Source organism: Lemur catta, chromosome X (genome assembly GCF_020740605.2).
Source record: "Lemur catta isolate mLemCat1 chromosome X, mLemCat1.pri, whole genome shotgun sequence".
NCBI lineage: Eukaryota > Metazoa > Chordata > Mammalia > Primates > Lemuridae > Lemur > Lemur catta.
This window is the reverse complement of record NC_059155.1, coordinates 13,564,293-13,580,230: the sequence shown is the minus strand read 5'-3', so window position 1 is coordinate 13,580,230 and position 15,938 is coordinate 13,564,293. Positions and strand designations below refer to the sequence as shown.

Sequence of the window (15,938 nt, the reverse complement as noted above, 5' to 3'; positions counted from 1 at the left end):
GGAAATGAGGTCAAAGAGACAGGCAACAGTCAGACTGTAAATGGCCTTGAATGTCACATAAAAGAGTCTGGTCTTCATCCTGGATGGGACTTTTAAGCAGTGGAGCCAAATCTGATCAGATTTGCTCTTTCTTTAGAAAGGTTATTCTGGAGATTGCAGGGAGGACAGACTGGATAGGAGGTAGAGGGCAATCAGGGGGCAGGGAGAGAAGATAGAGAACAAAGTAGTCCTGGTAATAGAGGCTGACAGGCTGGACTAGGACAGCAGTCGTGGGGATGGGGGTGGGGAGGAAGGGCCAAATGTGCAAACAATTGTGAGAATTTGAGTCATCAGAACTTCTGAACTGATTGGTACAGGAAATGAAGCAGAGGGAGGGATCCAGGATGTTGCCTAGGTTTTTGGCTTTGGCACTGGATGGAGAGTGGAGCCACTAACCGAGACAGGAAATAGAGGAGGAGGAAGAGGAGCAGGTTGGGAGAAGGGGTGTGGAAGTGTAGAGTCTGATTGTTATTTTTGAAGTACCTGTGGTGCTTCTCAAGCCTGCATCAGCTCTATCAATGAGGAACACTATTGGGGTGTTCCATGGGGCAGGCAGGGCAAGAGAGCTCAAGGAGAACCAGGAGAGAGGGGTGTCCTGGAGCCCAAAGGAGAAACAGGTGTCTCAACAGAGGGAGTGCTAGCAATGTTAAATCCACTGACAAGCACACACTGAGTACATGAAGGGTTCTGTGGCTTTAGATTCGAGCAAGGCACAAACTTGACCTTTAGAGCCCACAATCTAGTTGAAAGACAGATGTGTAATTGACAAGAAGTAGAACAGTGGTTAATAATAATAACAGAAAACCGATACATAGCACTTAACCGTGTGCCAAGACACTGTTCTGTATACTTTACGTGTATTAGCTCATTGAATCCTCACAACACCCTATGAGGTAGGTGCTATTATTAATACTATAGCTCCCATTTTACAAGTGAGAAAACAGACACAGAGAGGTTAAGGCACTAGCCCAAAGGCCAGAACTAGCTAGCAAGTGGCAGAACCAGGATTTTAACCCACAGTCTGTCTGAATCCAGTGACTTCGTGGAGAGGCAGCATAAGGCACTCCTGCCTGCCTGGTTTCAAATGCCAATTTAAACTCCAATATAGGTGCGCCTAACCTTTGTGGTGCTGTGCACAACCTGGGCAGTTTGGGGAACTGTGACATCTCCCTCTCAGAATAAAGTTTTTAAGTATATAAAATAAAATACATAGGATTACAAAAGAAAATAATCATGTTGAAATACAGTTATCAGAAAAAATATATATATGTGTGTGTGTATATATATATATGTATATATATATACACACACACATATATATATATATGTTTTGGAGACAGAGTCTCGCTCTGTTGCCCGGGCTAGAGTGCCGTGGCATTACCCTAGCTCACAGCAACCTCAAACTCCTGGGCTCAAGCAATCCTTCTGCCTCAGCCTCCCGAGTAGCTGGGACTACAGGCATGTGCCACCATGCCCAGCTGATGTTATTTATTTATTTACATATTTTTAGTTATCCACCTAATTTCTTTCCATTTTTTTAGTAGAGACGGGGGTCTTGCTCTTGCTCAGGCTGGTCTCGAACTCCTGACCTCGAGCGATCCTCCCGCCTCGGCCTACCAGAGTGCTAGGATTATAGGCATGAGCCACCGCACCCAGCCAGCCACCGCACCTGGCCTCAGAATACTTTTAAAAGACAAATCCGTTTTTAAATTTTGAGGTAACAATAAATGTGAGTGATTTTTTGAGATACCTACAGCAACTGTAATGAGAGGAAAATACCTGGGATTTACATTAACAACAATATGCCGATTGCTGCTAACGTAACTGTGGTTTATTGTCCACATTTCTAATTGAAGGAAATACTATGTAGTTGGTCCTCCATATCTGCAATTTCCACATTCACAGATTCAGCCAACCTCAGATCAAAAATATTTTTTAAAAAAACACAATAAAAAATAATACAGCAGTAAAAAAAGTAATATAAATAAAAAACAATATAATAACTATTTACATAGCATCTATATTGTATTAGGTATTATAAGTAATCTAGAGATGATTTAAAGTATACGGGAGGACGGGCATAGGTTAAATGCAAACACTACAACATTCTATATCAGGGACTTGAGCTTCCACCGATTTTGCTATCCATGGGTGGGTCCAGGAACCAATCTCTCATGGATACCAAGGGACAACTGTATTTCAGTTGGAGTTAATGCAAATGAAGGTGTGATTTTTTTTTTCTCATTAAAGGTTATGGGCCCCAGGTGATATGCTCCCATGAGCCTAGTGGACATTGTGGGGATTAAATGAGATCAAGATCATGCATGTTACACACTTACCCAGTGCCTAGGGCACAGAACATGCACAATAAATGTTAGCTGGTAAGATATGTAATAGGATATATGCGATGTGCAATGTGTGAATACATCCCTGAGTAGAGGGTCATTCACTCACCCATCCAGCCCCTGCACACCAAGAAGAAAAGAAAAATTGCTGTCCTGGGGGAGATTAGCACATAAAGAGACACCTGCACTGCAGTGTGAGGAGGACAGTCACAGGAGGGATGGAGGCAGCTGGAGGGGGCAGGGGTAGTAACGGAGGGCTTCCTGGAGAAGGTGACTGCTAGGGTGAGTTTTGGGAAGTGGATATTTTCTAGGCCCACAGCTGGAAGAAGGGCATTCCTGGCAGAAGTCATAGCATTTTCAAATGCTATGAGGCACAAAAATTGCACGACAAACTCAGGGAACCCAAGGGGATTTTGGTAGCACCACAGTGTAGAGTACAAGGAAGGGAGTATAAAGAGATGAGACTGGAGAAGAGTTTAGGGACCAAGCATTGGGGACAAGCGGGAGCCACTGAAAGTTTCCAAACAGAGAAGTGCCATGATCCTATCTGAGCTACTGGAGTAAGAAAGGGCTTTCTAACCATGACTCAAAATTCAGAAGCCATAAAAGAGAGATAAATTAAATTACATGGAAATGTAAAAATTTTGCATAGCAAAGATAAATCATGAGCAAAGTCAAAAGACAACAAAATTGGGGAAAATATCTGCAGTTCATATCATAAAGGGCCAACTCTTAATATTTTTATAAAAGGGCTTAGGATTCAAAAATTTTAAAAAGGCCAACATGATAGAAAAATGAGCACAGGAAAGGAGCATGTAGTTCAAAAAACAGGAAATTAAATGCCAATTTTAAACATATAAAAAGATACTCAGCTTCACTTAAAGTAAGAAAAATTCAAATTAAAACTGAACTGATACACCATTTTTTTTAACTCATCAGATGGGCAAAAATCCAAAAGGTTGCAAATACACTCTTTTGGTGAGGCTGTGTGGAAAGAGGTGCTGTCATACATTGCTAGTGAGCATTTGGTCCAACCTGGTAGAACTTTTATGGACTTGGCAATATCCACCCAAATTATAAACACATATACTCTTTGATTCAGCACTGCCACTTAGGAGGATTTAACCTATAGATATACTTGCATACATGCAAAATGGCATAGGTAGCAGGTCATTCAGTGCTGTGTTATTTATGCTAGCAAAAGATGTAAAACAACCTAAATGTCCATCAATAGCAGGGAAAATAAATAAATGATAGTATAGTGTTGTAAGCTTGTGCTATGATTAAAAGCAAGAACCCTGAAGCCACATTACTGGGTTCAAATACTGCATCTGTCACTTATTATCTGAGCATCAGTATCCTCATCTGTAAAAGAGAGATAACAATGACATCTACCTAAAAGGGTTCTCATGGGGATTAAATGAGTTACCACATGTGAAGAGCTTAAAAGCTTGAAACAATATCTGACATGCAGTTGTGTTATATGGAGCTTTGCCATTTTGATTATGCTGTATTCTATCATCCACATGATGAAATACTAGGCTGCTGTAAAAAAGAAAAGAGGCAGCTTTCTGTGGGCTTACATGGAAAGCTCTCTAAGAAATACTGTTAAGCAAAACAGTAACAACGACAATAACAGGATGGTTGTATATATGGTGTTTTGGGATATGTCTTACGAAGGGGGGGGAAATACATTTAAAAAATTTACTTATACATGCAAATATAAACTCTTAGAGGATGTGCAAAAACAAAAATGGTGGTTACGTGTAGGCTGTAGTGGGGAACTGTGTGCATGGAGGGAAGGGGTAGAAAGGACATTTTTTGCCGTATGGCTTTTTGTCTTTTAGATTTTTGAGCTAAAATTTGTAAATGAACTACATAAGAAAAGAATAAGTAAATGATGAAACAAGCTGTTATACCCCTTCTTAGAACTTTCACAGGCTTCCCATTACTCTTAGAATGAAGGCTGAACCCCTGACCATGGCTGACAAATCCCTCCATAACTCACCCTTGTCTGCCCTTCAGGCCCAGTGTCATCCACCCTCCCCTTCTCTCCCCCCTGCCACAGTGCTGTTGCACATGTCATTTTGTCCATCTATAAGAGTTCATCTTCCCTAATCCTACGCTTGCCTAGTAAACTACTACTCAGCCTCTAGATCTCTGTTTAAATGTCACTTCCTCAGTGAACTGTCCCCTAAACCCCCAGACTAGGTCAGCTTGCTTCGTTCTAAGCTCTGAGCATGTTCCTTTCTTTCAGAGTACTTATCTCGGTTGTAACCATGCATTGATGTGATTATTTCACCCGTATCTCTCTGTCCCCGCTAGCTTATAAATTCTGTGAGAGAAGGGGTGGTGCCTGATTTTTGCTCATCAGGGTTACCCCGGTAGCCAGCATGGAGCCTGGCAGAAAGAAGGCACTTGTTAATATGTGCTAGATGAATGGATGGATTGGATGTGGAGGGCAGAGCTGAGTCCCAGATTCTAGCTGGAGTAACCAGGTGGTGCCACGCAGCAAGAACCATAGGAAGAGCAGCAGGGCTGATGGGGAAGGCAATGAGTTCAGCATCGACAGGCTGAGTTTCGGGTGTGCTTCAGGTGGAGATGTTGAGTAAACCCTATGACCGTGAATCTCCTAAGTCTGGGCTGTAGATAGCGACGTGGTGGCCATTACTATGCAAACTGGTAGTTAAACCATGAGAGTACATGAGACCATCCCAGAGTATTAGATTGAGAGGTGAACCTAGAACAGAACTCTGGGCAAATCAACATCTCAGAGGACTGAGGAAAAAAGAACTTCCGAAGGAGACTTGGGACAGCACGGTCGGTGGGGAAGGCGAGCCAAGAGAGAGAGGAACTTTGGAAGCGCTAAAAGCAGAGCATTCCGAAAAGGAGTGATCAACAATATCCAATGTAGCCAAGTTCCAGCAGGATTAAGACTGAGAGAAGGTCATCTAATTTGGTCAGATGGATGTTGCTGGCAATTTTTGGAAGTACCATTTCTGTGAGGAGTCTGGCAGAGGGGCAGATGTCAGAGTGAAACGTTCTGAGGAATAAAAGGTAACTAAGAAAATGATTCAAATGCAGACACAGTGTCTCCCCAAACTCACGTACTTTGGGCAGTGATTTCAGGTGGCAAACAGATAAACGTTTCAATTTTAATAGCTATGTATTTCAAGCCTCTTAAAATAGATAACCAGTAAGTCAAAACCATGATTTCCTGGATAATATGAGGTTTCTCTTAAAAGCGAATATATTTTAGTAAAAAAAAAAATCAATAAATTTAAGGACATATATTATATACATAATAATACAGATGGTTACATAGATAAAACAAAAATTGTCATGCCCAAAGAACTAAAGTTTAGGAAATACTGTTTGGACTATTCTTTTAAGATGCTTACCCGTAAAGGAAAGAGGAACTATAGAGTTATGTGGCATAAAGAGACAGCTATTTTAGAATGGGAAATACCTGAGCATCTTTATTAGCTGAAAAGCTAGTAGTGGAGAAAGTGTGGAAAATCCAGGTAAACAAGTGACTAGTTGATGGCATGAGGCTCCAGAGGAGGTGGGAGAGATGGAAGGTAACCATACAAGGGTGTGACTGGCCACGAGCAGGAGGAATGGCACTTCGTCCAGGATGAGCGGGAGGTACGTAAGGATGGACGTGGGTAAAGAAGCTTGTAGAAGTGGAGAAGGGTACTGAGGGAATTCCTGCCTGAAAACCTCAATCTTCTCAGTCATTTATGGGGAAGGGGACATCTACTGAGAGTGGAGAGGATGGGAAGTTTGAGCAGAGTGGTAAAGGTTTAGCACAGGACTTGTGAGGGCACTGCGTTGAGGAGCTGCCCCAGGACAGGAAATAATTGAGCAATGGTGTTGAGACCACAATTATAATAGAGACTATGAAATTTTAGGGCCCTAATCAGAAGTATTTGAGAGAGTTTCTCAGTGGGCCAAGACTGGGCACACTAAAGAGGGATTGGACATTGATCCCAGTTGGCAGGGACAAGGGGGTGAGACACTTTCAGGAGCTACTGAGAGGAAAGTTCCAGTAAAAGGTCATGGTGGTACAAGCTGAATGGGAAGGAAAGAGGCTGAAATGAGTATAAATTTGGGTCAAAGAAAGAGACACAGCAGTTATGCTCTCGGACAGAGGAGCTGTAGGGGGAAACAAGGTCCAGGTGGCTGAAGAGAAGGGAATGTGGAGGTCACTGCAGTTAAGAAGCCCAAACCTAGAGAACCTAGGGGTGGGGAGTGGGGGGTGGAAGTGGTGCTCACTGGAAGTCGCTCAGGACTCTGGCTGAAGTGGAAATGGAAATATTGAGAGCCACAGGCCAGAGACTTCTAGGAATGTGGGGGAAGTGACCAAGAAGTTAAGTGATAGTAGTGCTGAAAAAAGAAGTACAGAGAATGGTAAAGGAGGAGAAAGTGTTTTCCCATCAGGTAGAGATGAAATAGTGCTCTAGAACAGACTGTGGGGAGCTGGGCAGCATGGGGGGCACAGGGCAAAAAGAGCAGCCTCCGTTAGGGGGAGCTGCAGGCAAGAGAGAGGAAGGCCCCTGTGTTCTGTGAGGAGCTGCTGGTGGGGGGGGGGGGGACTGTAAGAAATAGAGTTAATTAGCTTGATTCAATCATTGAGAGAGAGAGAGAGAGAGAGAGAGAGAGAGAGAGAGAGAGAGAGAGAGAGAGAGAGAGAGAGAGAGAGAGAGAACTGTAGTTCCAGAGGGCCAAAGGCAGAGTTGGGAGGAAAGGAAACAGGAAAAGAAGAGCCAGGCTGGAAGAAGAAAAGAGCAGTGTGCCTGAGAGAGGTCCCATGTGCAGGGATGGTGCAGGAGTCGGGGGAGGAACGGAATTCCCATTAAGTGCCACCCACCTACTCTAACCACAGGAAGAGGAACTATGTGCTCAAGCAGGACCTTGCCTTTCAAAAACAGGGTTCCTGGGCACAGGAGTTATCTATAGGAGAGCTGCCTTGTCCAGAGTAAAAACTCCTAAGCCATTTATTTCTGGAAAATTATAAGAGACTTCTAGGGAACAGAAGCCCCAAACCCTCACCTTTCTTGGTTTATAGAGAAATAATCTTCCCACTGCTCACTCCGGATCCATTCCTCCTTTGCAAGGCCTAGGTCCAACTCTCGGCACCAAAGGTGAAACCATCCTTAGGAAGAAATCTAGATTTTTCTTGCAATGCTCATAATTCCCCCCAAGTGAACAGCAGATGGTAGCAAAGAGCTGGAAATGGAGATGAGCCGTGGAAATAGCTCAAAGTTGGCCAGATAGAAGGTGATGCAGCCCATCAAGTTCTGGGACACTGTGAATGCTGTCATACAGGAGTTGGGGTCAAAGGTCAGCTTGATGAGCTCACTCCATTTAGCTTGTCCTACAAGCTAAATCCTCACTGAGCTAGGGTGTCTATAGGTTATTAGCAGTAACAGAGCATATCGTCTCTCTCACTACAGCCCTACTATTTATTTCTCACCTCACCAGTTAGGGAACCAGGCTAAGAGCAGGATCTGCTCTAAGATACAATTATCTTCCCGGAAATGGAGAAGAAGGAGGGAAGGTCAACTAGACTTCTAAAGTCATATTCTGCTCCCACAGTACCCCTTGCAGCGCTTATCACACTGCAATGACAGTTGTCTATCTTCCCCAATAGACAGTGACTCCCTGTGGAAGGACTATGTCTTTCTGGTTTGTCTCTGATTCCCTAGTACAAATGCTAGGCGCATAGTAGGTATTCAACAAATATGTGTTGAGTGAATGGCTGAAGCTCAGGAGGCAGACATCTGTCCTTTAGGAAAGAGCACCAGCTTGGGAAGGAGTCTAAGCTGGGCTGTGAATCCTCGCCCTGTTACTTAAGGGCTATGGGCAAGGTACTGAATGTTTCTGCACTTTGGTTTTCTCCTCTGTAGAAGGGGGAATCTTCAACAGGTTATTTGTGAAGGGAAAATACATAAAACGTGCCTAGCACAATATCTTGCACACAGCAAATAAAAAATAGTCACTGACATTTACTGTGGATTTAATTACTGTTGCTATTATTGTAGCCCCTTCTCAGGGCCAGGCACCAGAGGAGAAGGGAGAGAATCACTAAGAGTAGGAAATAAATTGGAATTAAGACTTGGAATCCCTACTTCGTCAGCTTGGTTCCCCCAAACAACAGAGCAATAGATGCAAAAGAAGTGTGCAGTGCAATGAGCCAAGTCAAGCCAAGTGTCTTCCCAAATTATTCTTTTGGAGGCAGGAGAAATGGCTACTTGGTATTTTCCATGTCAAACCATGCTAGTCCAGCTCCCTGCCAGATTTTTATGGTGAACTTAGAGTACAAAGAGGTTTAAATAACAGCCATATGGACTCGGCCAGAACTTCCATCACACCCCTCAGAAGCCAGGAACAACGAGTGCCGGGGGTCTGGAGCCCTGGGACAGCTGCCTGCCTGGTTCCGTTCAGAATGAGTATATCTCTGAGACTTGAGTATTATTAGGAAGCTGTTTCCTGTGCCACGGGGGACAGACCTGAGAAATGGCACAGGTCTTCTGGATACTGGAACTTCATACTTCCCTTAAAACTTAGTGGGGAAAATAGTGCTTTCAGAGCAAACTAAAAGGAATTAGTGTTCTCTGACATTGTGAGCCCCCAAGTGGCTGCACAGGGTAAAAGCAGCCTCAAAGAATATTTAGACAAGTCTGGAAAAACTAGAGCGAAAGAGACAAATTTGTCTATTGTAAGTAGACTCTGAGGAGAGCAAAGGTGCCCATCCTCCACCATGTTCTTGGGGTGACTAGTCCTTGGGGTCATTTCATACCAGAAGCTCATAAGATTTGCCAGAATGTCTGACTCAGAGGATGCAAGCATAAGCCAAGAAGCAGCAGAGCCCAGTGGGACTTCCACGCCATCTTCTAGCAGGCTCAAGGGCCCATGTGGTCCCATGCCAGCTATAGTGCAGTGGAAATGAAATCCTTGCTGCCTGGGGTGAGGTCGGGAGGGGTTGGTCTCCCAGAGTCCCAGCAACCAAGATAAAGAGGCTGGTGGCTGAGACTGAAAGAGAATGTCTTCCAGGTACAGGGCCTTTTGGAAAGTATAGAACACTGAGGAATGGCTCTCACTGCAAACCTAGAGGGCATAGGAACAAGCCTTTCCTTTTGTCTGCTACACAATAGAGGGAAGGGATAATTTAAGGGTCACTGGGAAGTCACAAATATATCAGCTTCCTTTCCAAGCTGTCTCTACCAGGTTGGTAGTCCCTTCCTCTTGACTCGGTGAAGGTTTCTAAGGGTTTCTTTTATTCAGAGGACACTGCTTCTCTCACTTGCCTCAATCTCACCATGCCCCCAATCCCTGGACTTCTTGCCCTTTTCAATAACTTCTTTGGTTCTGAGAGGACGGACATAATGAGCGAGAGCACAAGATCCCTCTCTTGAGGGGACTGAGTGCTTCATTCTCTCCTTCTCCCCTACGCTGCACACTGAGGCAGAGGAAGGCACAAGCACAGGAGTGACAGTGTGTGAAGGGGGGGGTGGGGTGCTCCATGCAACCCCAATGCCACCACCAACTGCCCAAAACCCAGGCCCTAAGACAGGCAGTCAGTGGCACCATGTTCACCCAACAAAAGATGGTTTTGAAAAGCCCCCAGACTCCTTGCAGGTCCCATCCATGCCCACTTCCCCGCTGCCTGGTGTCTGGCATGAAGCGTGCTGAAGAAACCCAGCCAAGCAGCAGCTCAAGATCCTGGTGGGCATCCAAGAGCTTGTGACTCTCAAAAACAGAAGGGAGAGGCTAGGTTGGGGGTGGCATAGGGATGCGGTTTGCTGGCCTTACCTCCTTTCCAAAGCAGGTAGATGGGCACCACGTAGAGCATAACATGCTGGATGTAGTAAATCTCCAATTCAAAGGGGAGCTGTGAGGACAGGAGGGAAAGAGGTGTTTCAGAGCAGGAAGTATCATTCCAACAGAGTCTGCTGTTGAACACCCCTGCTCTTCAGGACCCACATTTGAGCAGCCCTGTGCATTTCACCAACCCGCCTCTTTTTACGGTTCCAGAGAAAAGAACAAAATGAATATTCCTCTGACCCAGATCAGGATCTTCCACAGGGTATTTTGTAGAGATGATACTTGAAAAATGCCCCACTGAGAAAGACTGGTTAAAAATTTTGGCACTAGCTGAGCAATACTAAGGTGCTCACACAGCAGTAATATTTATCGGGGGTTAGGAGGATGGGGGTGATAAACTCACAACTAATGGTCGCGGTGAGCGTTGTAGGGGGGGAAGGGCACGCCTCAAATCCTGGCTTGGGTGAGGCAAAGTCATAACACGTAACCAAAATGTTTGTACCCCCATAATAATATCCTGAAATTAAAAAAATATTTTAAAAATAAAAAATTTAAGAAATGTGGCATGTGATATATTGCCTTGGAGTATCACCATGCGTGTTATTGGTACATTAAGGGCCTGGGTGGTCCCTACAGACAAGAAATCTACTTAACCATTGTGTACCCAGTGTTTCCCAAATTTATTTAGCAAGTGACTCTTTTTATATAACACTTAGTATTCTGCAGGATATACTTGAAGAATCACAAACTTATGTCACTTCCTGCTCCTGGCAAGTAGATGGTAGACTATTTATTTCCCATTTGACATGAAGAACATATGGAATCGAATTTATTATCCTCACTTTGCAGATTAAAAAAATTGATTGCTTAGGTCTAGTAGGGTCTAGATCCAAAAATAGTTTCCCCATTGGATCTCTGGGGGTCAGTCTGGGGTTAGCCCTACTTTGGAGTGAAAACCAAGCAGCTGGGCCAATTGTTTTGTGCCAAAAAGAATGTCCCCACCCTCCCTACATCCAACACATGTGCTCGCTCACTCCTGTTTCCCATCTCTCTCAAAATGGAAGCTCTGGATTACCAAAGCAGAGCAGTTTTGACCTGGCATAGGGACTCTACTACAGAGCTTGGCAGCGGCAGAGAATGGAAATGGCTGGTGGCTAACTCAATTCTGGGGAAAAAGGAACTTCAGTGGCTGGCAAGAAGCCTAGCCTCTGGGGCTTACACAACCCCTAACTAACACACACACACACACACACACACACACACACACACACACACACGATGCCCAGACAGACAAGGACACCAGGGCAAGGTTCAGTTGCCTCCCTGTTCCCCACAGGGCAAGCAATAATGAAGACTGTGTGCTAATGAGAGGAGGCAGTTATAGGCTCCCCAGGCATTGGAACTTAATAGTGCCTTTTGCCAAGGGTTGAAACCAAAAAGATGGCAGAGCTCCCAGAACGGGAGCTGGGACAACTGTGAACTCTGGACACAGACCCTGGCTCTGGCTCTTTAAAATAAAGATCTACACAGAAGAAAAATTTCCCAGGGACCCAAATGATGCTCAACTATTACTTTATCCTCACCAAGGGAAACATAAAAACCCAGAAAAGGAGATGAGGTTCCAAGTATCTCTGTAGACCACACTGGAATAGCTGGAAAAGGTCATGAAATCTGACAGTGGGCATAACCAGCATGAGGTAGCTATGGAGGCCCGACAGTTCCACATCGGACCCTCACAGTAATGTGGTCTGGGATCACTCCACTATCCTGAATTTGGGTACTGCTCTATGCTTTTCAAGTGTTGTTACATCCATGATCTACTCAACGTCTCAAAAACCCCATGGAGTGGGCAGGTAAAGTATTATTCTCACTTGACATATGAGGAAACTGAGGTGCAAAAGGGTTAATTGACATCACTGAGGTCACCTGGAAAACAGGCAAGGAGGAAAAAGTCCCAGGAGGGCTCAGCTCTCTGGCTATAATCAGAACCTTCAGGTACCTACGGTACTTGATCTCTCCCCAAAATGGGCCTGAGAAGCCAGGCTGCTTTCTCATAGCAGGGAGCAGAGAACCAGGTCAAGGGCCTCTGGCCACTTGTCCCGAGTGTGTCCTCAAGAAGTACCTCTGCTGAACCTCTCAGACTCCAGTTGCTGATTATCCACCTACACTCATGGTGCCCACCTGTCTCTCCCTCCCTTACAACCTGCCTAGAAAGCAAAGTATTCACCTGCATGTCCAGGGAGGCAGTTAAGCACTGCACTTGCAAGCTAGGACTTGGGAGTCTGTGAAATCTGTGTTTTAAATTTGACTCTGCTGCTCAGTAGTCCTGTGGCCTCGGACAAGTCTCTTAACCTCTCCACTTTGGTTTTGGCATCACTGAAATGGAAATAATTGTGTTCTGAGATTGTTGTACGATTTTTAAACTTTTAAAAATATGACACTTATATAGTGCTTCTTAAGTACCAGAAACTATGAAAAGCACTTTGTAAACCATTAATTCAAACTAATCCTCATAACAACTGTACTGTACCAATGATCTCCATTTAAAGATGAGAAATTGAGGCACAGAGAGGTTAGGTAACTTACTCAAGGAAACACACTCATTCAATGACACAGTCAGGATTCAAATCCAAGCTAGCTGGCCCCCTAGAATGTATAGCCTTAGCCAGCACACTCCACTACCCCACCCCCAACCTTCCACAAAAGCCCCAACACACAGGAGATGCCTGGTGGGGGGGGAACCACTGTTCTTAATGGGAGTAGTATTAATAATAGTGGTGTCAGCAGGAAAAGAAGTGGCAGGACTTGCACGTGTCCTCACTTGTCCTTCCTCACGGTGACTCAGCCCAGCTCCTTCCTGTTCAAGTGATCCTTTCCCTCTTAGCCTGCTCTGCCCACTGTCTGCCGCCCCAGCCACACATCAGACAGTGGCCAAGCTTGCCCTGCAACACAGGCCTGCCAGCTCCTGAGCCTTGTCACTGGCTCACTGCACCTCTGCAGCCACCTGACTCCTCTGAGGGCTGCCTCACCGCTACTCCAAGTGTTCCCTACCTCAGCAGGCCACAGAGAGGGTTAACCTAGGAGCAGGTGCCACTGGCAACCAGGGCCGGGAAGGGGAAAGAGGAAACAGGGAAGGGGAAAGAGGAAAGAGGAAAAGGAAGAAGTGTGGGAAAATAGGGAGAGGAAGGGAGGAAGCAGATGAAAGGCAGGGGGCAAATCAGAAGAAATTGACTAGTGGCAAGAAGAAGAGAACTGAATGGGAGCCAAGAACCTACCACTTGCCGTTTCATAGCAAATCATATTTCTTAAGCACTTATATTATACACAATGCACTGTGTTAAATACTTTTTTTTATTTCAGCTTATTATGGGGGTACAAAAGTTCAGGTTATATATATTGCCCATACCCCCCCATCCCCCCAAGTCTGAGCTTCAAGCGTGTCCATTCCCCAGACAGTGCACATCACACTCATCATGTAGGTATGCACCCATCCCCTCCCCCCACCCCCATCCCCCCGAGTCAGAACTTCAAGCGTGTCCTGTGTTATCTCTTATAACAACTTTCCTGTGAAGCAGGAACTATGACAATCCACATTTGACAGAAGGAAACTAAGGTACAGAAAAGTTAAGTACAATCCAAAGAAAAACCAATAGGCATGGGAAAGGGGGGAGAGGGCATTTAGCAATAGGGAAGAAAAAAGGCGGTTCTTTGCTTTTTTGTTTGTTTTTTTTAAGAGACAGGGTCTCGCTATGCTTCTCAGGCTGGAGTGCAGTGGCTACTTACAGGTGCTACTCACGGGTGGCTACTCACAGCGTACTACAGCCCTGAGCTTCTGGGCTCAAGCGATCCTCCTACCGCAGCCTCCCAAGTAGCAGGGACTACATAGGCACGTGCCACTGAGCCTGGCTAAGACAGTTCTTTACTAAGCACTGAATCTGGGCTGATTTCTGGGAACTTTCTCACAAAGCCACCCTGATCCTCTTTTCCCCATTCTAGAAACAATATCTGTGAATTGCCATACTTCCCCAAAAAAATTGCTACCTGGTTAATTCATTTCTAGCCTACAGAAATCACACCTGGAACTTTAATGAACACAGCCTGGTTCCTTTTCAGCTGGAGGGATCCTGAGGCTACAAACAAAAAGTCCTACATGGGCCGGGCGCGGTGGCTCACGCCTGTAATCCTAGCACTCTGGGAGGCCGAGGTGGGTGGATGGCTCGAGGTCAGGAGTTCGAGACCAGCCTGAGCAAGAGCGAGATCCCGTCTCTACTAAAAATAGAAAGAAATTATCTGGCCAACTAAAAATCTATATAGAAAAAATTAGCCAGGCATGGTGGCGCATGCCTGTAGTCCCAGCTACTCAGGAGGCTCAGGCAGGAGGATCGCTTAAGCCAAGGAGGCGGGAGGATTGCTTAAGCCCAGGAGTCTGAGGTTGCTGTGAGCTAGGCTGACGCCACGGCACTCATTCTAGCCTGGGCAACAAAGCGAGACTCTGTCTCAAAAAAAAAAAAAAAAAAAAAAAATGTCCTACATGGATGCAACTGAAAGTCAAAGCAATAAAAATGTTTTAAGTTACATAGGTCATTAACTTCCTTCTCACATCCAAGCCAACACCTTTTTTAGCATCAAAAGAGCAGAGTGGTAAAGTTCTCGAGGCTGCTGGAGTTAGACTGCCTGGAACATTAAGTGCATGGACTCTGTCCACAGCATGATCCCCAACCTCCTTCCCCACACCCCACAATCCTGACAGCTGTACCACCATACTCTGCCACGGAGACCACTGATCCCACCGCACCCTGCATCCCTGTTTATTTCAGTCACCAGAAGAAGCCCAAGACTCCCAAGTCACCCCTCAACACCTGAACTCTAATCCCCATATGGCTCCAGACATCTCCTAATCTGCCCCTATTTCCTGCCCCTTCACAATTCTTGAAACCCTTCTATGCTATTCTCTGCAACCCACTGACCATCACTAACAAAATCCTCTTACATCCTCAGACCCCTCTTTGAGCAGTCCCTTCCCCTTCATGCTTGAACAAAAAATTGGTTCCCTTTCTGAAGACACTGCTATCCCGACAGTCCTCTCAAGTGGCTGGGGTTTTTCCTCCCACACCTCCTTATGCCACTGGGCCAGGAGGGTGCCTCTCTGCTCCTCACTGCTGCTTCTAAATTGCTGTCTCTTCCAGAACATTCTCTCTGCCTCCTTGCTAACCACTCTTCTGATCTGAATCTCATGTCACAAGACTATAGAACCCACTACTCCTCCTTGTTATAGTCGTTTGTGGCCCCCTCCACGTGGACCTCCCTCAGTCCATGAAGGCTTTGCCTCTCTCCTCCCAGTGACTTCTTTCCAACACTCCTGTGTCAAAATCCCTGTGTTGTCAATATTGAGCAATACCCTGGCCTCTCAGTGCCTTGCCCTCCATTCCCCCTCAAGATTTCCTTTCCATCTTACCTCTTCCCCTTATTCCCATGATGAAACCTGTCATTACCAATACCTGTGACCCCTCCATAACCTCTACTCTCCAGCCACCACTTCCTATCTATCCAATGCACTCCTCCTCACATCCCAACTCTCGCAATTTTTCTACTTCACCAGGACTCACAGCAATTGATCCTACCACCTTTTCACTGCCCCTCACCAACCTCGTGTCCTCACTTCTACTTCCCAGCATTGAGTTCAAGGTCCATCCCTCCCTCCTATACATTCTCAGCTCTCCTGAT

General features: G+C 45.4%; 1 protein-coding gene across 15 annotated transcripts in view; it reads right to left on the bottom strand.

The window, feature by feature from the left end:
• Positions 1-15,938, bottom strand: part of TMEM164 (transmembrane protein 164) — a 171,380-nt gene that overhangs the window by 34,884 nt on the left and 120,558 nt on the right. For all 15 annotated transcript variants that reach the window (XR_006731794.1, XM_045538886.1, XM_045538875.1 and 12 more), the window contains one exon: positions 10,203-10,281. Coding sequence is in view for 14 of the 15 variants with exons in the window: in XM_045538886.1 (XP_045394842.1) it covers positions 10,203-10,281 (79 nt within the window). In the remaining variant the exon portion in view is untranslated. The remainder of the gene's footprint in view (positions 1-10,202; positions 10,282-15,938) is intronic.